The sequence below is a fragment of the Balaenoptera acutorostrata genome, chromosome 3, assembly GCF_949987535.1.
Source record: "Balaenoptera acutorostrata chromosome 3, mBalAcu1.1, whole genome shotgun sequence".
In the NCBI taxonomy this organism is placed as follows: domain Eukaryota; kingdom Metazoa; phylum Chordata; class Mammalia; order Artiodactyla; family Balaenopteridae; genus Balaenoptera; species Balaenoptera acutorostrata.
In genome coordinates, this window is record NC_080066.1 from 77,973,335 (window position 1) to 77,999,170 (window position 25,836).

The 25,836-nt window shown below is 37.3% G+C and overlaps 2 protein-coding genes across 11 annotated transcripts in view; one reads left to right on the forward strand and one right to left on the reverse strand.

Annotated features, from left to right (window-relative positions):
- The window catches only part of RNF111 (ring finger protein 111), a 94,871-nt gene that overhangs the window by 46,641 nt on the left and 22,394 nt on the right, over positions 1-25,836 (reverse strand). For all 10 annotated transcript variants that reach the window (XM_007165951.3, XM_057543667.1, XM_057543666.1 and 7 more), the window contains one exon: positions 4,975-5,873. In XM_007165951.3, the coding sequence (XP_007166013.1) occupies positions 4,975-5,854 (880 nt within the window). In that variant the 5' untranslated portion in view covers positions 5,855-5,873. The remainder of the gene's footprint in view (positions 1-4,974; positions 5,874-25,836) is intronic.
- LOC103009688 (factor in the germline alpha) lies at positions 7,945-8,466 on the forward strand. The gene has a single exon (XM_057543669.1). The coding sequence runs from the start codon at positions 7,957-7,959 to the stop codon at positions 8,464-8,466; it is 510 nt and encodes a 169-aa protein (XP_057399652.1). The 5' UTR covers positions 7,945-7,956.

Here is a 25,836-nt window from a genome sequence, read left to right on the forward strand (position 1 = left end):
GTTAGGACTTTACAATTCCAAGGGTTGAACATCTTAAGCAAACTTGTAAAACTCTTAGGTCAATACGGTATGGAGTGCAGTCAGAAAATATGAATATATAGCTGTTGGATAAAAAGAAAAAAAAAAACCCTGTGAAATAGGGATTTCCCAGTCATAATATAAGGGAAAATGGTATCTGTAGTTCGGGATAAAATTTCCAGTGACAGCGTAACTCATGGGAGTCCGCAAGTGCTACGTCTCACACAAAGATGAGGATAATATGATCTTCAAAACTGTCTAATGACTTAAAAAGTGGTTCTAGCAATTACCAAGTCACCAAAGTCTAAGGTGCCTGTGTGAATAAAACTGTGATCAGAAAATCTGGGTACAAATAAGCAATATTTCTAAACTGACATTTATTCAACATTTTATATATGCAAATAAATTAGTAATTTACTTTTAAGACAGCTGACTATTTTAACTACAGCCCTAAAAGTGTATATTTCAAGACAGTCAAAACTTTTTTTTCTCCTCAGTAGGAAAATGGGACTGACATATTCTAGCTCTCTTATTTGGGGGCATATACGGTATTTACATTTCCTTCAAGTCTGGAGGAAATATAATCTATAAATACTTAATTTAAAAGTTAATAGGGCTTCCCTGGTGGCGCAGTGGTTGAGAATCTGCCTGCTAATGCGGGGGACGCGGGTTCGGGCCCTGGTCTGGGAGGATCCCACGTGCTGCGGAGCAACTGGGCCCGTGAGCCACAACTACTGAGCCTGCGCGTCTGGAACCTGTGCCCCGCAACCGGAGGGGCCGCGATAGTGAGAGGCCCGCGCACCGCGATGAAGAGCGGCCCACGCACCGCGATGAGGAGTGGCCCCGCTTGCCGCAACTAGAGAAAGCCCTCGCACGAAACGAAGACCCAACATAGCCAAAAAAATAAATAAATAAGTAAATAAATAAAGTAGCTATATATTAAAAAAAAAGTTAATAAGGAGGTCCTCAAACGCACAATTAATTGGGAAACCAAAGGCTACAGCACTATAAAATAAAAATTTAAGCAGCAGTTCAGAGAAGGCACACTGAATAGCCCACTCTGAAACTCAGCTGATATTGGGTTATTTTAAAACATCTTAAGTTCTTGGCAAATATTATAGGGACCAAAACAGGATGTATAATTTTTCTACCCAACTGGCAAACAGGAATAACCCAATGTCCAACAACTCAAGTTGTGTGTCATTTTGGTTTTCTAGGCTTGAATAGAGAGCTCTAATAAATTTAAAAGACAATAATGAAGCAAGAGGCAAATCGGGACTACACAGGGATTACAACAAATGAACCAATATTTGTTATAATGTAAAGTACTGACTTAAGTAACTAATTCTTAGTTAATCTGCCAAAACCCATTAATTATCTACAACTGTTTTGCCTTAGAGAGTTTGAAGGTACAACAAAATACTTAACATGTAAAACATTCTTTCCATCAGTTCACTACAGTAATAGCCAATAAGTACCGATGGATAGTGTATGAAAAAGTTGTCCCAGTAGCTCGTTACTATCCATCCATATTACAAATCAAATTACTAAAGTTCAGTAGATAAATCTAATTAAACTTTGAGTCATTCCAATCCTCTTCTAATTCTTAACACACACTAAAACATACTAGACTTGGAGTCAGAAAGCCAGCACTAGAAATGTATCTAGAAGAAAACCCTATCTCTTAAGAATCTAAGGAAGTCAACTTTTTGAGAGCACTAAAATTTTTAGACAATACAGCTAAGTCCCATCAATACTTAGGTTTAGACAGTACAGCTAAGTCCCATCAATACTTGTTTATTCTGAATTTAAATCATTCTAAAATGGTTTTCTAAATGCTTTGTCTGTGATATGAAGGTGATAATGACAGAATCCACCTCATAGGAGTGCTGGGAGGATTAAATAAAACACTTAGAACACTTAGAACATTACCAGCACAGAGTAAATACCCAAATACTGGGTATTTTTACTATCATGACATCATCCACTGTTGGGTAGTAAAGGAACTTGAGGCAAATTCCTTGGAGGACATTCTGGCAACAGCTGCTAGCAAATTTTATAATGCATATACCCTGTGATATACTTTTAAAAATTATTCCTTAAGATATGCTTGCCTGGATGTGCAAAAAATGCGTGAAGGCTGAATGCTAATGAATGTGGCAAATATTCATCAACAAAAGTTGGTTAAATAAATTATGGAACATCCATGCACAGGGGATACTTTGCATCTGTTTTTAAAAAATGAGATAACTAGGGGCTTCCCTGGTGGCGCAGTGGTTGGGAATCTGCCTGCTAATGCGGGGGACACGGGTTCGAGCCCTGGTCTGGGAAAATCCCACACGCTGTGGAGCAACTAGGCCCGTGAGCCACAACTACTGAGCCTGCGCGTCTGGAGCCTGTGCTCCGCAACAAGAGAGGCCGCGACAGTGAGAGGTCCGCGCACCGCGATGAAGAGTGGCCCCCACTTGCCACAACTAGAGAAAGTCCTCGCACAGAAACGAAGACCCACACAGCCAAAAATAAAATAAATTAAAAAAAAAAAAAGAGATAACTATACATACTGATATTTTTAAAACCCACATTATTTATTTATATTTACATATACTTTCACATTTTCTGCAGGAGATAAGAAGAAACTGCTAACTGATCACTCCTGGGTAGTAAGACTGGGACCTAAGAAGAAGAGGTAAACTTTTACTTTTTATTTTATACTTTCTTGGTACTTTTAAAATTCCACACCAAGTGAATGTTATTATTAAAAACTAGTTTATAGGGAGGGTGGGAGGGAGACGCAAGAGGGAGGAGATATGGGGATATATGTATATGTATAGCTGATTCATTTGTTATAAAGCAGAAACTAACACACCCTTGTAAAGCAATTATACTCCAATAAAGATGTTTTTAAAAAAAAAAACCAAAAAACTAGTTTAAAACACTGGTCTAGGAACCAGAAAACATCAGGAGTACTTGGCTTCAACTTTTGGATTTGTGTTTCCGGAGACAAACAAGGATAATGCCTGAAAATAATGTAATTCTTCCAAGAGAGACAGTTTAAAAACCCACGTGCTACAATTAGTACTAAACAAGATTTAAAAATGAATTACAGAGTTTGCATTTATCTTGACTACTTGAGGACATATGAACTCCTTTCTTCCTAGATAAAAACACAGATCCAGGCCTATATTTACTCTATTCTCATGCTTCCTACAAATATCCGTTCCTTAGAATTTCTGCTTTACATCACCAACCATCCTGCCTCACTAATTTCAAGCAGAAATTGGAGTCTGCTGCTCCTACTCCCCAAACTAGAGTCTTCACATTCTAATTACCTGAGAAAAATGTGAAATGTGACAATTAAGCAAGACAATTCCTATTCTCACCTCCCTCTTTCTCAAGAAACCTCAGGGAATGGGTGCTGTAACCTCCTTTCAGCTGCAGGTGATCTCAATTAACTCTTTTTAAAACAAATATTTGGGTAGGTTAAAAAAAATGAACTAACCATAGCTAAGACTAAAATTAAGAACAAAGTTGCTGATTTCAGGGTTCTGGCAAGAATAGAAAAATAAATGTCGAAGAGGAAAGGGTGTCTTGGAAAAGGAAGGGACCCATATAGAAGGAGAGAAGAGGGAGAAATGGCATATCTGCACAGGAGACTAGTAAGTAGGCTTTGTCCTCAACAGGCAGGACATCAGGCAAAGACTAGGAAAGCTCTGTGTCAGTAATTGGAAACCATTACCTTAGCCGTTTAAAAAGCTCTCCCAACCCCACTTTCCTTACACTTTCACAAGAAATTAATCTTTTACCTCAGTTCAGACTTCACTCCTCAATGCTCACTTCATCAAATTACCTTAAATTACAACAAACTGTAAAAATGGTTTATATGGAACATACACTTCAGAGACTGTACATGAACTTATTCTAGTTAAATATAACATTTACTGTGGTGAGGGGTGCACTCAAGCTAATCATCTATCGATTCATTTTTAACTGATTAATCATAGGCTCTACTGAGCACCGTCAGGACTAAAAGTTTGTGTTCCAGTATTAGAATAAAAGCTACCTCTCAAATGCTTGAATTTATTTTTCCGTTATAGAGAACATGACAAAGGAAGAGTAAACAGTAAGAATAGAGTACTTAAAGGAAAAATAAGTGTCTTTTTTTAGTGACTAGAATTGTTCTTACTGTAGTTGAATGTGAAAGAAATCCATCACATAGCTATCTGAAAAGGCACTCAAAAGTTAAACGTACTAAAGAAGCACTATGGGGAAAAAAACTGTACCATAAATCAACAACTCACAAAATATAATCTGATTATGTATAAAATAAAAACTTTTTCACACAAAAAAAAAAACCCCAATAAAACCTCTTGCTTTGGGGCTTCCCTGGTGGCGCAGTGGTTGAGAGTCTGCCTGCCAATGCAGGGGATGTGGGTTCGATCCCTGGTCTGGGAAGATCCCACATGCCGAAGAGCAACTGGGCCCGTGAGCCACAACTACTGAGCTTGCGCATCTGGAGCCTGTGCTCCGCGACAAGAGAGGCCGTGATAGTGAGAGGCCCGTGCACCGCGATGAAGAGTGGCCCCTGCTTGCCGTAACTAGAGAAAGCCCTTGCACAGAAACGAAGACCCAACACAGCTAAAAATAAATAAATAAATAAATGATAAAATAAAAAAGGAATTCCTTTTAAAAAAAAAAAACCTCTTGCTTTATTTTTGCCAGAAAAATTTTAAATTTTCTATTTAAAATTTTAGAAATTTTTAAAATTTGTATCTTAGAATTGGGGTCATGGTTTAATATTACAGTTGGTAATTTATTTATATGGCTTAAAAATAAAAGTTAATAGAGCCTCATATTCCTTCTAAATACAATGAAATCACTAAAATGTAGAAGAAAATAAGCACAAACACAATGCAATAGCCTCCATGCTATACTAAACTTAAGAAACAAAATTTTTACCTGAGGGAACAGCTGGATTGTTTTGGTGGTTTTCACTGGTAGAAACAAACAAATCTTCTTCTCCTTCAGTTGATGAGCTGGAAGAGGATTCACTGCTGAGGTCATTCTCACTAGAACTACTAGAACTGGGGAGCAATGCATATTTTCTTCGGGCTAACACTTCTCGTTTTTTCCTCTGCATTAATATCCTCTCTTTTTGTTTCTGTGTCCTCTGGGAGGAATTATTTTTCACAAATCTCTTTCTGCATGGAAGTCTCCTTAATGAACTGCTATGAAAACAGGGTCTTTTCATTAACAATCCTGAAACAGATTCTGTCTCAGTCCGAGGCCACTTATGGGACCGTGCACTATGAGTTCTACTTTTAGCACTCAAAATTGCCTGGGAATGTCTTACAGAGACTTCTTTATCCTCATCTGAAGTCACAGTATCAGAGTCTCCAAAATGTAGACTAGATGAAGGAGAAGAAAGACAATCACTAAAAGAGGAATCGTTATCTTCATCACTTGGTGTTTCTAGGTGTTGTCTCAATCCTAATATTCCCTGGTTCTCTTTAGCACAATTTTGCATGTATGAAGGGCCAGCCTGCTGGCTTTTGCGTTTTTTCCTCACAACAACACTTTTTTCTTGCTCTTGTTGGTTACCATTCATGTCCTTCTCTTGTTTTTGAGAATCATCACACAAATGTGAGAATTCATTCCCCACTTTACTATTAATCATCTCAACTCCTGCAGGAAAACTTTTGGCTGCCCCAATGGGCTCTGGATGCAAGAGGATCCCTTTCAGACTCTCCTGTGTCTTTGGTGCATCAGAAGGAATCTCACTCTTCATATCCACTTTTAAGGTATAGAGCTTGTTATATTCAGGAGTCCATTGAGACATGGGAAACTTTAAGGAAGGCCTAGAAGACACAATAAGATATTAAGAAGATGGTTAATGTGTTTTATTATACTGTTTAAACAGTTCTCAGATTCCACTGAAAATATCCCTGTAATAGGGCAGAATTGCCCTTTCCTCATCAGAATATAAAATGGCTGTAATGAGTCATTTTTCTCTGATACCTCTTACCCATAAACCCAATTTTTAGAAATAAAGATTACATAACATAAGCCTACTTCAGAACTTCTATTAACCAAAAAACTGATCTTACTGTGTATCTTCCTAACTTCAGCAGCATAACATATTTGGTCAAAATCAAACAATTTCTCCAAAACCTATGATAGTAAAAATAGATAAAAGGATTAGAATTCAAAAGACTTTGATTAGTCAATACTGGTTTTCTCCTGGTATCACATTTTAAAGTGATAATTACATCAAATACTTTCTATACATCTATATGGTTACTATGTTAGATGGATTACTATAAACAATGAACTAATATAAATATAGCTTCTGGGGCTTCCCTGGTGGCACAGTGGTTGACAGTCTGCCTGTCAATGCAGGGGACACGGGTCCGAGCCCTGGTCTGGGAGGATCCCACATGCCGCGGAGCAGCTGGGCCCGTGAGCCACAGCTGCTGAGCCTGCACGTCTGGAGCCTGTGCTCCGCAACAAGAGAGGCCGCGATGGTGAGAGGCCCGTGCACCACGATGAAGAGTGGCCCCCGCTCGCCACAGCTAGAGAAAGCCCTCACACAGAAGCGAAGACCCAGCACAGCCAGGAATAAATAAATAAATTAATTTTAAAAATATATATATATATAGCTTCTCTTTCATAGTTCTTTCCTTCATACTACTCTAGTCTCTAATGAGAACCTGAACTCACCAATAGACAGTAGGCACAACTACTGCATTTCATAAAGTTTTAGATACATACAGAAAGACCAGAGCCAAAACTGAGCTGCTGAAGATCATTCAGTTAAAGCAACACAGCAGAACATAAAAGCAAACTTTCTACAGCTAATCTAAGAATCTAAATCATTAAATCTCTGAAATTATGAGCAGCTGAACAAGGGGACTTGAAATTATGGCATCTACATCAATGCAATGTACATACAAGAATGGTGATAATTTAAGGTAGTAAATATAATGACTCAAAATGGAATATACTTATTTAAAAGGTAGTTAATATGACAAATGAAAACCTTTACTAGTGCTAAAAATGATTTAAACAATGTTAGCGATTTTAACTTAAGTTTTTATTGAAGTATAACAAAGACACATGTACTCTAAGTCTATAGCTCGGTGAATTCTCACACATCTATGTAACTAGCTCCACTATCAAGAAACATAAGATAACCAGCACTCCAGAAATCCCCTTCCAGTCACTCCACCCACCAAGAGTTGTAACCATTAAGGTAACTTCTAACACCATAGTTTTGTACTTAACATGCACTTTGTAAACCACTTCTGAAAAAGAGAGGAAAAAAAGTTATTTAGTAGCAAGTTTTTTCTTCTCCACAAATGACAGTTACAGTAATAAACAACTTCACAGGTATATATTTTAGTATATAACTATTATCAAATAGATGAACAGATGACAGTAATTAAAAAATGAAACAGGGCTTCCCTGGTGGCGCAGTGGTTGAGAATCTGCCTGCCAATGCAGGGGACACGGGTTCGAGCCCTGGTCTGGGAAGATCCCACATGCCGCGAGCGACTGGGCCCGTGAGCCACAATTACTGAGCCTGCGCGTCTGGAGCCTGTGCTCCGCAACAAGAGAGGCCGCGATACTGAGAGGCCCGCGCACCGCGATGAGGAGTGGCCCCCGCTCGCCGCAACTAGAGAAGGCCCTCGCACAGAGACGAAGACCCAACACATTCATAAATAAATAAATAAATAAATAAAAATATTTAAAAAATAAAAAAAATGAAACAACCTATTTCTATACGAAGCTATTAAAACCTCTATCTTCGAGAGCGGGCGGGGCAGGTACGCAGGTGCGCAGGGGGATGGGGGCAGGTGGCCGGGCCGCCGCCGCCCACGGCCCCGCGTGGCCCCAGGTGCCCGCGAGGCAAGGCCCGGCCTCCCACCCCCGCGCGCCGCCATGGACGCCGCGCCCGCGCTCCTGAGGGCCCCACCGGCCGAGGTGCTGGACGACGTGCTGCGGGAGCAGTTCGGGCCGTTGCCCCAGTTGGCCGCCATCTGCCGGCTCAAGCGGCTGCCGTCGGGCGGCTACTCGTCCACGGAGGACCTGCAGTTGGTGCTGGAGCGGCGGCGCGTGGCCAACGCCAAGGAGCGCGAGCGGATAAAAAATCTCAACCGTGGTTTTGCCAAACTGAAGACGCTGGTGCCGTTTCTTCCCCAAAGCAGGAAGCCTAGCAAAGTTGATATCCTCAAAGGTGCAACTGAATACATACAAGTTCTCAGTGATGTTTTGGAAGGAGCCAAAGACTTGGAGAAACAAGACCCAGATCATCAGAACTATAGCAACAATACTTCTGAATCACATATGTCCTTGGCTAGAGAGCTATCGAGAAATATACCACACTCCGGTTGTGCTGTGGGCTTGAAGAATGAGGAGGAAGGGTCCTGGGCAGATGGCGGCAATGGATAGATTCCCAGAAGTAGAACTGAGTCACAGGTTCCCGCAAGTATGAAAAGTGAAAAGGCTGGCCCAGGGCTATCTTCTACAGACAAATAAATGCAGTCTTGAAAGTTAAAAAAAAAAAAAAAAAAAAAAAAAAAAAAACACCTCTATCTTCTTCAAGGGCAGGTGCTGGTGTATCCAAGATCAGTCATCAAGCCCTGTCTGGATCCGCAGTAAAGGAGGAACAAAAAGATGGGTGAACACATGGGTAGAGCAATTAGCAACTGTAAGAGGCGGCCAGTCACACAAGGATCACCATAATTAAACGCAAGAAAAAACAGGCCACAACGATAAGGCACAGGTATATGTGATTCAAGATTTAAGCTGGTCCCACTAGGATAGCTATAATAAAAAATACAGATAACAGCAAGTGCTGGCAAGGAAGTAAAGAAATTGGAACCCTCATACATTGCTGGTGGAAACGTAAAATGGTGTATACACTTTGGGAAAGTAGTTTGGCAGTTCCTCAAAAGATTAAACACAGAGTTATCACATGATCCAGCACTTCCACTCCAAGGTATACACCCAAGAGAAATGAAAACATACATCCACACAAAAATTTATACACAAATATTCATAACACCATTAGAGCCACTCATAAGAGCCAAAAAGTGTAAACAACATAAATGTCCATCAACTGATGAATAAATAAATCCACAAAATGGATTAATACTCAGTAATCAAAAGAAATGAAGTACTGATTCACGTTACAACATGATACGAACCTCAAAAACACTATGCTAAGTTTAAAAAAAGGTCAAAAAACCCACATATTTTAAGATTCCTTTGATGGTTGTTCAACTCAGTGAATATTATGAAAACCACTGAGTTCAGTACACTTAAAGAGAGACTTGTATGGTATGTGAATTATATCTCGATAAAGCTGTTGCCAAAAAGTCAAGATGTAAAGTATCATAATTATCTGGGTATCAGATAATTATGGACCCCTCTTTTGATTCACATCAAAAAAAATCATGTCATTTGAAAAAATCTGGGGTTCTTCCAGAAGTCATGTCTCCCAAGAGCTGTGCTGAGTTGGATCTCTGAGGAAATAGTCTTTATATGCTGAAGAAAAAAGGTGTCTTAGACTCCTCATCCTTAATTACTAAGTCACCCTCTGGGCCTTGGTAATGGAGATCCTGAGAGGCAATAAAAACTTGCCAAAAGAACAGATAAATTATGAGACCAGGAATCCATAAGTGAATTTACAAAGAAGTGATTCATAGCATAATTTACTAAACTCAATTTCTTTTCCATCAGTTTATGCCCCAAAGCCAAAATAATGAACTCTTTATGGTTAACTCTGCTCTGGTTTTTGGTGAATTCTGTCTGCCCCATTCAAGGCAGGGAGGGAGTAAGGGAGAATGGTGGTGTATAGTGTGGTGTTTGGTATGTGCATTTGTATACCAGTAACTGTTCTCTGCGTTGTCATGCAGTCCTTAGATGCAATATTAACATCCCATATTTCCTGAGATGTTCCCACCAGGGGAGTACAAATGTATGCTCTATTTTGAACTAAGAAAAAGAAGAGGAGCAAGGTCATGTAAAGAAATAAATACCAATACTATATTTTTTTTACTAAAAAAGCACCAAGATTAACACAAAGGATCAATAAAGAATGTTCTGAACTATTTGCTATTTGATAAAATCATGATCTAGTCTTTTATTTCTGTAAAAATTATTGGCTGACCTAATTTACAAAGGAGGCAAGTTTGCACTAGATATATCTGTCTCCTTGGCCACATTATGAATGGTTTGATATTATACAGTGTTTCAATACTGAAATCATAACACTAGTCCCTCTTTGTGCTGGTTTGATCCAATCATTTTATTGCTATAACAGCAGCATACCAATTACTCCTGACAGACAATAGTTCAGGATACACAACTAGTAAATCTTGCATGAAAAAAGCACAACAGCTAAAAAGGCTAACTTTCAGAACTAAAAATTAGGGTTAGGATTTGGCAATTTACATTATAAATTAAGCTTATATGAGGGTATAAGCTTAATAAGGGGGGTAAAAACCCATTAAGATTACCAATACAACTTTCAGGAACTGTACTTCTAAACTGTAACACAGTTTAGAAACAGTCACTATTATTAGTATGAACCTTCACTACCAAAGGTAAATATACTTTTTTATGATTAACACAATAGTTTAAATTTTGAATTTTTTAAATAATTAATTTTACAGAACTCTAAAGGAACAAGATTTTAAAAGAAATGTATAAGATAATTTTGAATTTTCTACAAAAGTTTTAGAGGTTTTCAGAAAATTAACTAGAAATATGTTTGCTGTTTATTTTCTTTCATATAATTACATGGAAAAAATTAATATTTGTGCCACAGGCATGTTTTAAACCTTTTCTCTTTCACTGATATTTATTTGACTTTGTGCCAGTTTAAGAATATTAAATCAAGTGCCTGACAGAATACTTTCCTATTATTTAAATACTTTATAAAAACCACTACTTATAGCTAGATAATATAGACAGTATACTTTACATATTCCGAATAATGAAAATTTCATTAGTAAGAAAGAACAGTACCAACAGAGTGAAAAGGCAATCTACAGAATAGGAGAAAATGTTTGTAAATCATACACCAGATAAGGGATCAGTATGAAGAATATATAAAGAACTCCTGGAACTCAACAACAACAAAAAACAAACAACCCAATTAAAAATTAACTAAGGACTTGAATAGTCATTTCTCCAAAGAAGATATACAATAAGCACATGAAATAAGCAAATGTGACAATAAGCACATGAAAATATGCTCAATGACCTCACTAACCATTACGGAAGTGTAAGTCAAAAATACGAGATACCACTTCACACCCATTAGGAAGGCTATTATCAAAAAAAACCAAAATAGCAAGAGTCAGTAAGGATGCACAAAAACTGGAACCCTTATGCACTGATGGTGGGAACATAAAATGGTGCTCTGGAAAAGGGTACGGCAATTCCTAAAACAATTAACACAGAATTAGTGTAGGATCTAGCAATTCCATTTCTGGGTATATACCTAAAAGAAAGCAGGGACTTGAACAGATATTTGCGCACACATGTTCATAGCAGCATTATTCACAATAGCCAAAAGGTGGAAGCAACCTACGTGTCCAATGACAGATGAATGGATAAACAAAACGTGGTACACATACAACGAATATTCAGCTTTAGAAATTTAGGAAGGAATCCACACAAAAACCTGCGCACGTAGGTTTACAGCAGCTTTATTCATAATTGACAAAACTTGGAACCAAGATGTCCTTCAGGAGGTGAACGGATAAACTGTGGTTTATCCAAACAATGGAATATTATTCAGTGCTAAAAAGAAAGAAGCTATCAAGTGATGAAAAGACATGGAAGAACCTTAAATGCATTATTATTAAGTGAAAGAAGCCAACCTGAAAAGGCTACATTGTGTATGATTTCAACTATTTAACATTCTGGAAAAGGTAAAACTATGGAGACAATCAGTGGCTGCAGATCAGTGGTTGCAGGGCAAGGGCAGGGGCTGGGAGAGGGGGAACAATGAATAGGTAGACCACAGAGGATTTTTAGGGCAGTGAAAATACTTCGATATTATGATGATGACTATATGCCATTATGCATTTGTCTAAACCCACAGAAGGTACAACACCGAGAGTGAACCCTAAGGTAAACCATGAAGCTTTGAGTGATTACGATGGGTCAATTTATGTTCATCCTTGGTTAAAAAAAAAAAAAGTATCTTTTGATGACATATTGATAATGGGTAAGGCTATGCATACGTGGGGGCAGAAAGTATATGAGGAATCTCTAAACCTCCCTTTCAATTTTATTGTAAACTTATAACTGCTCTAAAAAAAAAAAGTTTATGGGCTTCCCTGGTGGCGCAGTGGTTGAGAATCTGCCTGCTAATGCAGGGGGACACGGGTTCGAGCCCTGGTCTGGGAAGATCCCACATGCCGCGGAGCAGCTGGGCCCGTGAGCCACAACTACTGAGCCTGCGCGTCTGGAGCCTGTGCTCCGCAATAAGAGAGGCCGCGATAGTGAGAGGCCCGCGCACCGTGATGAAGAGTGGCCCCCGCTTGCCGCAACTGGAGAAAGCCCTCGCACAGAAACGAAGACCCAACACAGCAAAAATAAATAAATAAATAAATTAAAAAAAAAAAAAGTTTTAAAAAAAAAAGAAGGAAATTCTGACACATGCTACAACATGAACGGACCTTGAGGACATTATATTAAGTGAAATAAGCCAGTCACAAAAGGTCAAATAGTATGAGTCCACTTATATAAGGTACATAGAGTAGTCAAATTCATAAAGACAGAAAGTAGAATGGTGGTTGCCAGGGACTAGGGGGAGGGGGAAGGGGAGTTAGTGTTACATGGGTACAGAGTTTCGGTTGGAAGTACAAAAAAGTTCTGGACATGGATGGTGATGATGGTTGTACAGCAATGTGAATGTATTTAATGCCAAACCATATACTTAAACATGGTTAAAATAGTAAATTTTATATTATGTGTAATTTACCACCACACACACACAAAAAAATCCCTACACATTTAATCCTGTTGTGGTATCTGTTTCTCAGAGGACCTGGACTAACACACACTTCATTTAAAGAACCAATCTCTTTTCCCCACCACTCTATATCACATCCTGATTTCTGTAAAGTAACTGACTTGCCAATTAAATGAAATTATCTCATTATTTACTGTACATTGTACAAGTTCCCTCGCTAGAATGGAAGTTCAAAGAAAGCAGAAACCTTGTCTGTCCTATTCACTGCCTGACTTGTACTAATTAAAACAGGTGACTGGGAAGCAGCTGCATAACACAGGGAGATCAGCTCAATGCTTTGTGACCACCTAGAGGGGTGGGATAGGGAGGGTGGGAGGGAGGCTCAAGAGGGAGGGGATATGAGGATATATGTATACATATAGCTGATTCACTTTGCTATACAGCAGAAACTAACACAACATTGTAAAGCAATTATACTCCAATAAAGATGTTAAAAAAAAAACCACACAGGTGACTGGCACACAGTAGGCACTCAATGAATATTTTTAAATTGGATTAATCAGTAACAGAATGCATGGATAAAAGTAAAAAATGACTGCTGTATTTTTTGCTTGGGTAACTAAGAATATGATGATACCAATCACTTAGATAGGAAAGAGGAGAATATGAAGAATGAGAATAATAGTAATAACAAAATTATGTAATAATTATGTCTAAGACTTCTTGAACATTTACCATGGCCCAATTTTCAGTTACAGAGGCTCTAGAACGACAGAAGACATTTATCTTATATTTGGGAGTCCAATAAGCCCTTAAAGTAGAGAAACTGATCTCAAAAGGGAACAGTAGGGAAATAAGAGATTTTTCTTCTCTATAAAATTGGCAAACCTGATCTACATTGCTGCTTCTCAATGTATAGTAAGTATTAAATAGTGTTAAATAGTATTAAATAGTGGTTGCATCTTCCAGAAAGTCTGTAGAGACCACTTTTAATGTCTCTGAGGGCATCAAGGTCCAAGGTTAAAAAATAAATCTTCAGGGACTTCCCTGGCAGTCCAGTGGTTAAGACCCCGCACCCCCAACGCAGGGGGCCCAGGTTCAATCCCTGGTGAGGGAACTAGATCCCGCATGCTGCAACTAAAAGATCTCGCATGCTGCAGCTAAAGACCCTGCATGCTGCAACTAAAGACCCTGCATGCTGCAACTAAAGAGCCCACATGCTGCAACTAAGGCCCAGCACAGCCAAATAAACAAATAAATAATAAATTTTAAATAAATAAATAAATCTTCAAACCGGAGAACTGGCTGGATTCAGTCATACACATGTTTTATTTGGCCTGCACAACTCAAGGGGAAAAAAAAGAAAAAAGAAAAACAACTGATAGTTAATGGTGAAACACTATAGGCATTCTCACTAAAATCAAGAAGAAAAAATGGTTTTCATCACTATATAACACTGTTCTGGAAAGGCTAGTCAAGTCATTCAAACAAGAGAATGGAAATAAATTTTAAAAATGAAGTGATTTTTTTATCATTATTTGCAAATGACATTAACAGATGAGAACAGGAAAACCACTGGAAACAGTAAGACAGACAGGTACATGTATGTTTACCAAAATAATACTCCACAATCAATGACTTTCCTTTAAATAAACAGTAGCTAGTTAGAAAATATTACAGAATAACAAAAATATACCACTCACTATAGAGGTGAAAAGATTTAATACCTAGTATCAAATTTAACAAGAGACACACAGGACCTTTAAGAAACAACTACTATCATGTCAATTACGCAAAAATTAATGGGAAATTTTCTTCAACTATAAAACAAGGGAAACTAGTATTCCAGTTCTCTTCACCTTCAAAAATTCTGTTATCTACAGTCTTCTAGAATACTGTAGTTCATAGTTTTCTGTTCAGCAGCTCAGAATTTCTCCTTACTTTTCCAAGTAAAATCTTGAAACCCTCTGAGTAGAGAAAGGGAAGGACAGGGAGTCTCACTGGATGGCTCTGTGTTGCTATAAAAGGGACCCATCCTATTATTTGCTACAGTCACAGGTCAGTCTTAGGGTCGCATTTCAAAGTAAGTGAACTAAGAAGGATTTACACGGAGAGTGAAAGGATTGAGACCTAAATCCAGAGATGTTTACTCTACTCCTTAACCTAAACAGATATCCATAGAGACAATGACTTGAGAGGAAGTGGACATGGGATATCCAGCCTCCATTCCATGTTGCTCTGGACATTATTACTCATGGTATGAAAAGGAATGAAGGTACAGTACAATGGAGTTTAGAACTATCAGACTCTCAAAGTTGCCTTATGAGAGGTCTGCCCAGGATCACTATCTCCCCTGAAAGGGTAAAAAGGAACCAAGAAGCACAGAAAGCACCCAGTTTACATTTAGAGTTCCCATGGGTTGATTATTTCATCGAAGGCTTACTCTGTGAATGCAGAATTTTTGTGCCCCACCATCCCAGTACAAACTTGACCTCAAATGACTTAGGGTAGAGAACTAGCTGATTAACCAAACCACCAAGAGGAAGACTTCAAAAAAAGAAATCTTCTATCTCCAAAATATTCTAGGAAGCTAGAAAATAAAGACAGTACAATAATAATCAAAAAAGCTATAGTGAATCTAAGGACTTCGGGAAAATATTATGGAAAAAAAAAACACTCAAAGGATACTGAGTGAAAGGGAAGGTGATTATCCACATTTAAGTGGGATCACTGACAAAAAGGAGTAAATAGTCAAGCAAAGGTAAGTGTTATTCATTTGTGTACTAAAAAGATCTGGGTTCAAGTCTCTACCCCTGACTATCTGTGTAACCTAGGGCATATTACTTAAACTAACACTGTTTCCCCTCTATAAAATTGGGACAATAACAGTATCTACCTCGTAAAAGTGCTTTAAGGGTTAAATGAGAGTACCTATCAGAGAGCCTGGCATAATGACTGTTACTAATTCCTTTTCTACAGTTACACATATAAGGCATACAATGTTTAGGGCCTTCCCTATAACTAGAAATAAATGAAATCCTTAGAGTCAAAGAAGGGCATAAAATCGACTGTTCCTGCAGAATCTTAAAGTACAGAAATAAAGGCCTAAGATTCCTTCGCACAAAACCTAGGAAAGCGAATAATTCTAGACTTTCCTTTACTATGGAGGATTAGTTTGGGGAGCTGGATGTTTCAGCTGCCTAATTTCTAATACTAGACATTATACTTTTGGAAAAAGAGAAATTAAATATCTGTCAAATAATAGGTTTCTATTACTCAATGAACTTAATGATTTTCTTGTTCATCTTGTTTAAAGTACTCTAAAATCCCTAAGTATTAGTCATCAAAGAAAAACACAGCTAGCATCTATTTAGGTCTCCTATGAGTACAAACTGGGTGGAGTTCAATATATTATAGAGATTCTACTGCTCTAGTCATGATTGTGTTATTATCATGGCCAGTAGCAAAGTGAAGGGTGTATCTATCCTGGCAAGCCTGAAGAGTATCTGGCAGTCAGTATCACCTAGTTAGTAAGGCAGTATTACAAATTATAGCGTACAATGCACAAATATCTAACATTTCTGGCCTGGACTTTGGAATTTATATTACAACATGAAATATGAGAGATAAAGATATTGCTAATTATCTATTATATAAAATATATTCTATCAAGAAAATATGAAAGAATCAACCAAAAAAGGCTTATATGCGAAAAACTACAAAACTGTACAACACAATCCTCATAAGTGGAGAGACACCTCATTTCTGAATGAGCAAACACTCCAAATTGGCTCTGTTACAAATTAGAAGATACAAATTTTTAAAATATAAAACATAAATACCATCACCATAGACATCTTGGGCCTTTAAAAACATCATATATTTTTTTAATAGTCTGAAAACATAAATGTAAAGATTAATTCAAATTCATACTGTTTGCATCCAGTTTCTCATCGTTTTTGTTCACTGAAAATTTCAAATAATTTTGAAACATTTAATTAATTTTGAAACATTTCAACATTTAATTAAAAATAATAACTATACAGTTATATGTATAACTGAGGAGGTATAAGTGAAAGGGAAAATTTGAACTCAAACTTTTTTTTTCCTTTTTTAAAATCAAGCATTAATTTTTACAACAAAGATAAAATTAGGTACTCTTGTTATCACTTATATGTGGAATCTAAAAAATAAAACAAATGAATGAATATAACAAAACAGAAATAGACTCACAGATATAGACAACAAACTACTGGTTACCAGTGGGGAGAATGAAGGAGGGAGGGCAAGATAGGAGTAGGGGATTAAGAGGCACAAACTACTACATATAAAATAAACAAGCTACAAGGATACAACACAGGGAAATATAGCCATTATTTTATAATAACTTTAAATGCAGTATAATCTATAAAAATATTGAACCACTATGTTGTACACCTGAAACCAATAAAATATGGTAAATAAACTATACTTCAATTAAAAATTAAGGGTATATGCATAAAATAAGCTGCTATGCAGCCTTTAAAAATGAGGTAGGCTCTGTACAAACTGATAATTTTTTTAAAGCAGGTTGCAAATAAGTGTTATAATGTGGCCCTTTTTTGTAAAACAACTTATATTTATACATGCATGGGGACAATACAGCAAAATACACACACACTTTGGGACTGAAACTGTAAGGTGGAGACAGTGCACTGGGTTAGGAGCATTTATCTTCGGTGTTACAAATTTCTGCATGGTTTGATTTTTTATAAAATGATCATTTGCCACTTCTGAAATCAAAGTACAAGAATTTTTTAAAGGAGTGAAAAAAAAGAACTGAATATACTTTATTTTTCCTCTGGACTAGGACACAACTTTTTTAGTAGCAGATTACTATATAAGTCAAATATATGATAGTATGATTTTTATGAGAATCTTGGCTAAGCATAAAATTCCTCCTTAGTGACCAGAAATGACCACCAGTCCTGGACAGCTTAATGAGAGAATAGGGCAGAAACTGATAGCATCTAATTGTTAGCAAATGTGAATGAAGTTGTCAAACTTGAGAGTTGATTATGCTTTTTAGTTACTGATACTAGTCTACCTAGGCACGTTGTTTCTGAACTTATCTGTATGAAGAAATTTTCATGCTTGGAAAGTAATAATCTATCATCAAATAATCTTTACCAATGAAAGTACAATAATTATTATAGTTGAGTTAAGTGAAAAGTGTCCATAAAAAGTCAAAAAAATGTTCAAGGAAAACAAACCTCCACAATCTTTCGTTCTTGATAGTTTTTCAAATAATCAATCTGCCAACTTTCAAAAAGCTTCAAATTCACAAACTACTCTTAAGAGATTATTATTATTGGGCTTCCCTGGTGGCGCAGTGGTTAAGAATCCGCCTGCCAATGCAGGGGACACGGGTTCGAGCCCTGGTCCGGGAAGATCCCACATGCCACGGAGCAACTAAGCCCGTGCGCCACAACTACTGAGCCTGCGCTCTAGAGCCCGCGAGCCACAACTACTGAGCCCACGTGCTACAACTACTGAAGCCCGCGCAGCTAGAGCCTGTGCTCTGCAACAAGAGAAGCCACCGCAATGAGAAGCCCTCGCACCGCAACGAAGTGTAGCCCCCGCTCACTACAACTAGAGAAAGCCCATGCGCAGCAACGAAGACCCAACACAGCCAAAAATAAATAAAATTAAAAATAAATTTTTTAAAAAAAGAGATTATTATTATTTAAACTGTCAGTTTCCAAAACTGAACTTCAAGTGGCATCCAGGTTTCCTTGAAGACTGGAACTCAGTGAACTGAGAGTTCTTTCTTTTTTAAAGTGATAGAGGCCAACATAAAGACAATATTTTTATATGTGGAAAGATATCTGCTTTAACTTGCCTAATTTCTTATCAAAATTTAATAATCTGCAAGAGCTAAATGTAGAATTAAACCATACTGCTAAATAAGATCTGAAATCTTTACCAGAGTACATTTAACATTTTGAACTAATTTTTGTTAACAATTTTAAGTGATTTGGTCTTTTACTTACGAATAAACAGTCACATATGTTGAATGATGCTAAAGAAATAAGGAGAAATCAAAATCAAAAATACAAAAATAAAAATTGTGGCTTATGCAAGACTCTTTGAAGTCACAAAGAGTCACAACCTCAACGAAGCAGTGAGCACATCCTTGTGAGAAGCAGGAAATACTATTTGAAATAGGTAGGGTGGAACCAAATGATGGTGGGCTGAAAAAGTCAAGATGAAAATTTCTGACTCATACAGTATATGCCTAGTTATTCAATTAGTTCTAGAATAACTACAAGCCTATGTCAAAGGCAAATGCAATAACCAACTTAAAGTGGACACACAAGAATCCCTACCTATGAGGGCTTTATGGATCTGTGGGCAGAGATATAAATAAGATATAGGGTCTTATCTTTCAAGAAGTTCATAATTTAGTATGACAAAAAGAACATAAAAGACCCAAAATACAAAATGCTATGAATAATGATATAAATAAAAGCACTCTCTATAGAACACAAAGGAGAAAGCATGTGGTGTCTCTGGTAAAGGATTCACATAGAAGGTGACATCTAAGTCAAACCATGAAGCATGCAGAAGGTGATGCCAGGCAGAGAAAATCCTTCATTTCAAACAATGCTGAGACATGGCAAAGAATGACAGTATCTAAGTACTCTGATGTTTGGGGTATGGGTTGTTTTTTTTTTTTTGGTTTTGTTTTTTAGAGGGAGAGACTAAGCTAGAGTCAAATCATCAAAAAGTGAGGGATAATGTTTCTACTTAACACAGTTTAGATTGAAGGTGGTGCTAACAGCAAGAGGCTGGAGAGAAAGCAGAGAGACCAGGGAGAAGGCTTTGCAGCGGTGGGGGCAAAAGGTGGTTTTAGCGTTGGAGGGTGGTGTGAAGGAAGGAGAACTTGTTCACCAAATCAAGGGCTGCATCCCCAGAATCAACCAAACTTGAGCCAAAACACCAAAATATGACCCTGAAGCTGTCTACATTTTTTCAGAACACTGCTCAACAAGTGAGCTAGAACCACAAACTGCAGAACACTACAGAATTATGCCATTTTGGAATGAATGCTGTTTCTTGCTGGTATCACACTTGGCCTTAAACTTCATACCCCCTAAATGAAAAAAACAAAAAACAAAAAAAACCTTCATACTCCCACCCAAAAAAATACTCATGTTAAAATATGGTATCTTTCGTTATTCAGTAACTTATAATTCCCTTGCGTAAAATACTCTTCAGGTTTTATCATGTTGTTGAAATAACTCCTTTTCTCTTTCTGTAAGGCAGTAATAAATACTCCACTTATTTGGAAGTCAGATTTCCAACAACTTCAACTCTTGGGAACAGAGCCTAAAGGAAAATGATTCTACAAAGGTTCAAAATAATTGTCAGAAAGGCCACATGCAATTCAATACTCAGAGACTATTATTTTATATTTAATATTAATAAGCTTAGTTGTCTGATTACAGGTATAACAGACGGAATACTGGTGGCAGCACCTAATAATTAAAAGATAGAAGAACTAGGCCACTTGTCCCAATGACTAAAAAGTCAGCAGTTTGCCTAGATTAAATAACATTATTTATGTGAACAGATTCTGAGGGCAACACTGTAATAAGCAAAGAATAAAAGCTGATGTTCAGAATCATGATTCTGAGCCATCCAGAGGACTGTTCTCAGTAAAATAAACAAGCATACAGCATGTTTTAGACATATTTATAATAATATGGTTAAAAATTTGTAGTTGCTTACCATGGGTTAACATGGTAACATGTCAATTGTGACTAACAATATTATCTCAATTTTTATTGAAAATGTACAAATAAGATGACAATGTCGATGGTACAAAAAAACGCATATAAATTCACAAAAATGGTAAAAGAATAAAATATACAAAATACCTGCAAAATATGAAACTATATTCCTAATATGCAAAGTTTCTTCAAACTGACAAGAAGGAAAACATACGTGAATTCTACCTATAATGTTTTACTTACTTTTATTCTTTTTTTTTTTTTTTTGAGAAATTTATAAAGCGAAATAACCAAATAGGAAAAAAAAAAAAAAGGGAGAGAGATTCAGATTTGTTATTTAAAAACTTTGGTCCCTAGTGGGTGTCAGATCTAAATTGCTAAATATAAGTAGGAGGACAAAGGCTGAACTATAGAATCTTTAAAAGATTAGAAATTAAGTTCAGAAAACCTTGTGAATATCACTGGCTCTTTCTTCAACTGTTATGACAATGATGAACTCTGCTATTCTTTGACTAAAACCTTTTCCTAGAGCTACAGTTGCTATTTCAAATCAGGTTTTCCAAGAGAATTCAACAACAAACTCTTTTCTTGATCCAGATCCATTCATTTTCTAAAATACTTAGTAAAGTTTCAAGGCAGTAATAGATTTAAAAGCTCACATTTCCATTACTTGCAACCAAACTCCAGCAAAAGCAATTGGAAAGAGGCTCCGACCTCCCTAATCTTTTACCTGCCCTGACAGTCTACAAATCATTTGTAAATGACTTGTATGTTGAAAAACAAAAAATTTCAGCATTATGGAAAAGAAAGGTAAGGTTGGAATAACAGCAGTTATGGCAAAATAATATTATTGATGATGAAAGCAATAATGATGATGATAATAATGGAGAGGAACAGGCTCAAGGAAGCCTGAAATTCCTGTTAGCATAAGTTCTCAAACACACTTCTTTGTCCATGGAAGGTTTCCTGATGACACCCTTCCTTTCTGCATCCAAAGAGAGTTCATCTTTTCTGAAATTCAGAATAAAACAGAAGAACCTAATGACTCTTCCCCATTTGCCTGCCCTAAAACAAGCATACATTCCTTAAAGCTTTCTAACTTTAACTTTTCTTTTTTTAAACACTTAGAAGTACTTTTAAAAATCTGCTTTTATGACTCCATAGCAGAAGACAAAGTCAACACACACAGATACTATCAAGTACTATGATAAAAATGTGTGATGCTATAACCACTCTACCATTCATCCAAATATCCAGATTCAGACTTTCCACATTGTGCACAGGAATTGAAGAAAAAGGGCACTAGGACCCAGCACCCAGATTCTGATTTTTAATATCATTCTTCAACAAAAGGAATCAGGGCTCCTTGGAGGAGTGGCTGATACTAGAACTGTGGCAAGAAAAACAGATGAGCCTGGAGCATCTTACAGTGACAAAAAGTAAAGGACACAAAACACAAAAGGAAGGGGCATGTCAAAGGGACACTGGAGCCAACCTGCAAGAGCTCCCAATGGCCAAAGCTAGAACAGTTGTGGCAACAAAATAAATAACATAGTACGGAATTCAAACCCAAAGTATGAAATAAATATCCATTTAGTCCACACTGATATAAACAAATGACTGAATAAATAAGTGGGAGTGAAAAGACAGAAGAATTCCAAATGATTATTGTAGATACATCCCTTCCAGAAGGTGGAACTTTGAACAATTTGTCCCCCTTTAATGACTTGCTTCCAAAAAAAAAAAAAAAAAAGACCAACAGGAAAGGACAGTAACTTTACTGTGGCGAAACCTGGCAAACCCTACCTTGACCAGGTGATCAAGGTTAATATCATCAATCATAAGTCATGATGCTAACAAGGGCACTTCACCTCTGTGGTATTCTTCCCAAAATCCACAACCCCAGTCAAACCAATGAGAAAAATATTAGACAAACCCAAATTGAGGGACATTGTACAAAACACCTGATAAGCACTCCTCAAAACTGTTAGTCATGAAAACAAGGAAAGATGGAAAAACTGTGAGAGCACAGGAGACTACAATCAAGTAATGTACTAATGTTGGTTTCTTAGTTGTGATACATGTACAATAGGTAAGATGTTAACAATAGGAGAAACGGTGAGGGGTTTATGGGAATTCTGTGTACTATCTTTGCAACTTTTCTGTAAATGAAAAACTGTAAAATAAAAACTTTTTTTTTAAGGGGAAGGGGGGCACTAGGGTATTATTTGCAAATTTCCCCCATTCCTAGGAAAGGGAGGAGACAAATGAGAGACAATGGAGCTTACCCTGCTCTCCAATCTCACCATTACCTGACTACTGCCAACAATATCCCCAAAAATCTTACACTGAACTACTAAGGGAGGAGGGAGTGGGACTCTAAGGCTGGAACTACCAAGGGAAAAGAAAGGGTCTAAAACTGTCTGGTAGCTCCACTGGGATAGCAAGGCATGTATCTGTATACACTGGGAAATTATGTATAATTCATGGAATTTCTACAGAGAAATTATTGAATGGTGTCACCTTTCCAAATTACCACTGGGAATTTGGCAAATAAAAATGTATTTCTTGGGCTCAACATCACTAATTATTGCAGAAATACAAATCAAAATTACAATGAGGTACCACCTCACACCAGCCATCATTAAAAAGTCTACAAATAACAAATGCTGGGGCTTCCCTGGTGGCGCAGGGGTTAAGAATCCACCTGCCAATTCAGGGGACATGGGTTCAATCCCTGGTCTGGGAAGATCCCACATGCCACGGAGCAACTAAGCCCATGTGCCACAACTACTGAGCCTGCGCTCTAGAGCCCGCGAGCCACAACTACTGAAGCCCGCCTGTCACAACTACTGAAGCCCGCACACAAATATCTGGACAAAACTATAATTCAAAAAGATACATGCACCCCTATGTTCATAGAAGCACTATTCACAATTGCCAAGACATGGAAACAACCTAAATGTGCATCGATAGATGAATGGATAAAGAAGATGTGATACATATATGCAATGGACTACTCAGTCATAAAAAAGAATGAAATCATGCCATTTGCAGCAACATGGATGGAACTAGAGAATATCATACTAAGTGAAGTAAGTCAGAAAGAGAAAGACAAATAGCATATGATATCACTTATATGTGGAATCTAAAATATGAAACAAATGAACGTATCTACGAAACAGAAACAGATTCACAGGCATAGAGAACAGACTTGTGGTAGCCAAGGGGCGGGGGTGGGGTCGGGACGCAGTGGGAGTTTGGGGTTAGCAGATGTAAGCTCTTATATATAGAATGGATAAACAACAAGGTCCTTCTGTACAGCATAGGGAACTATATTCAATATCCTGTGATAAACCATAATGGAAAAGAATAAAAAAAAAGAATGTATATATATGTACAACTGAATAACTTTGCTGTACAGCAGAAATTAACACAGCATTGTAAATGAACTGTACTTCAATTAAAAAAATGTATTTCTTGGGTTAAAATGTTCAGCAACCATGCATTAACAGCCAATATGTACACAAAGCATTCATGTGCCCAAATGCATGTGTGAGTGTGTTTTATCATTTTTTTGTGATATAAAGAGTGAAGGAAAGAAAACTTAGTAGTAGTAGTACTTCCAAGCACTAAAGGCTACAGCGTCTTAATCATTAAATATGTACGACAACTACATTAAGACAAAACACTAGAATTAAGCCATTTGTTCTTATACAAACTAGGAAATCTTTGGTCCCAACCTTGACAACCTTGGTTTGGTGTTGGACCATAACAAATCCCCTTCAGCTGGAATGTATGCCAAATCAAAAAATTCATGTGCTATGGACTGAATTGTGTCCCCTCAAAACTCATATGTTGAAACCTTAGCCCCCAGTACCTCAGAGAGTGAATATATATAGGGCCTTCAAAGAAATAATTAAGGTTAAATGAGGTCAAATGAGTCGGCCCTAATCCAATCTGACTGGTGTCCTTTATAAATAGAGGAAATCTGGACACTCAGAGAGACACAGAGAAAAGACCATGTGAGGATACAACAGGAAGGCAGCCATCTGCAAACCAAGGAGAGAGGCCTCAGGAGAAACCAAACCTGCCCACAACTTGTTCTTGGACTTCTTGTCTCCAGAACTGTGACGAAATAGATTTTTGTTATTTAAGTCACCCAGCATGTGGTATTTTGTTATGGAAGCCCTAGCAAACAAATACACCATGCAATGAACATTTCCTAAGTGCTAGACTGTCCCAAATATTGCAAATACAAAGATGAATAAGACACAGACCTGTCCTTAAGAAGTTACAGTCCAGCAGGTAGAGAAACCTATCAGTAGGTTGTTAAAATGCAGTGTCATGAAAGAGGTATGCACTGAAACAAACCGGAGTAGAACTTAATTCAATTCTGAAGGGGAAGCTGTACCAAGGAAGGTTTTTCCAGGAAGAATAAAAGGAAAAATAGTGAAATGGGAAGAAACGAGACTTGATTACCCTATTTTCCATGGCAGAAGTTCTCTGAATGAACCATATATTTAATGATGAAGTACACCTAAAAAATTTTAAAAACCAGTGATCTGAAAGACAACATATGATCTTCTGAGAGACAACATATAATCTTCAAATATGCCATTCCACTTCAAACAACTATTTGTCTAGAATTACTGTTAAGAAGAAAAGGAGAAAGTAAGATGACTTCTTGGGATACTTTTCAGCATATGAAAGAATAGACTAAGGTCCACAGAATTACAAGATTTCCCCCAGAATTTGTTTTAATTTAGTATGAGACGGAGGAATCTACTTCACAAGAACTAAAGCCCTATGTTCTCCCTTCATTTCCACCCTTAACACTAAGCTCGCTCCCTACCACTCTAATCAGGCAGCACAGTCTCAACTTCATTACCCTTCAATAGGTAGAGAAGAATTGTAAGCTACAATACACTTAGAAGTTAAAACAGAATAAAGAGCAATCCCAAAACTTGTCTGGAGTATACAAATAATCAGCAACATAAAATGAGCTGTATAATTAAAAATCAGCCTACAACGTGCATTCCAAAATCTGTT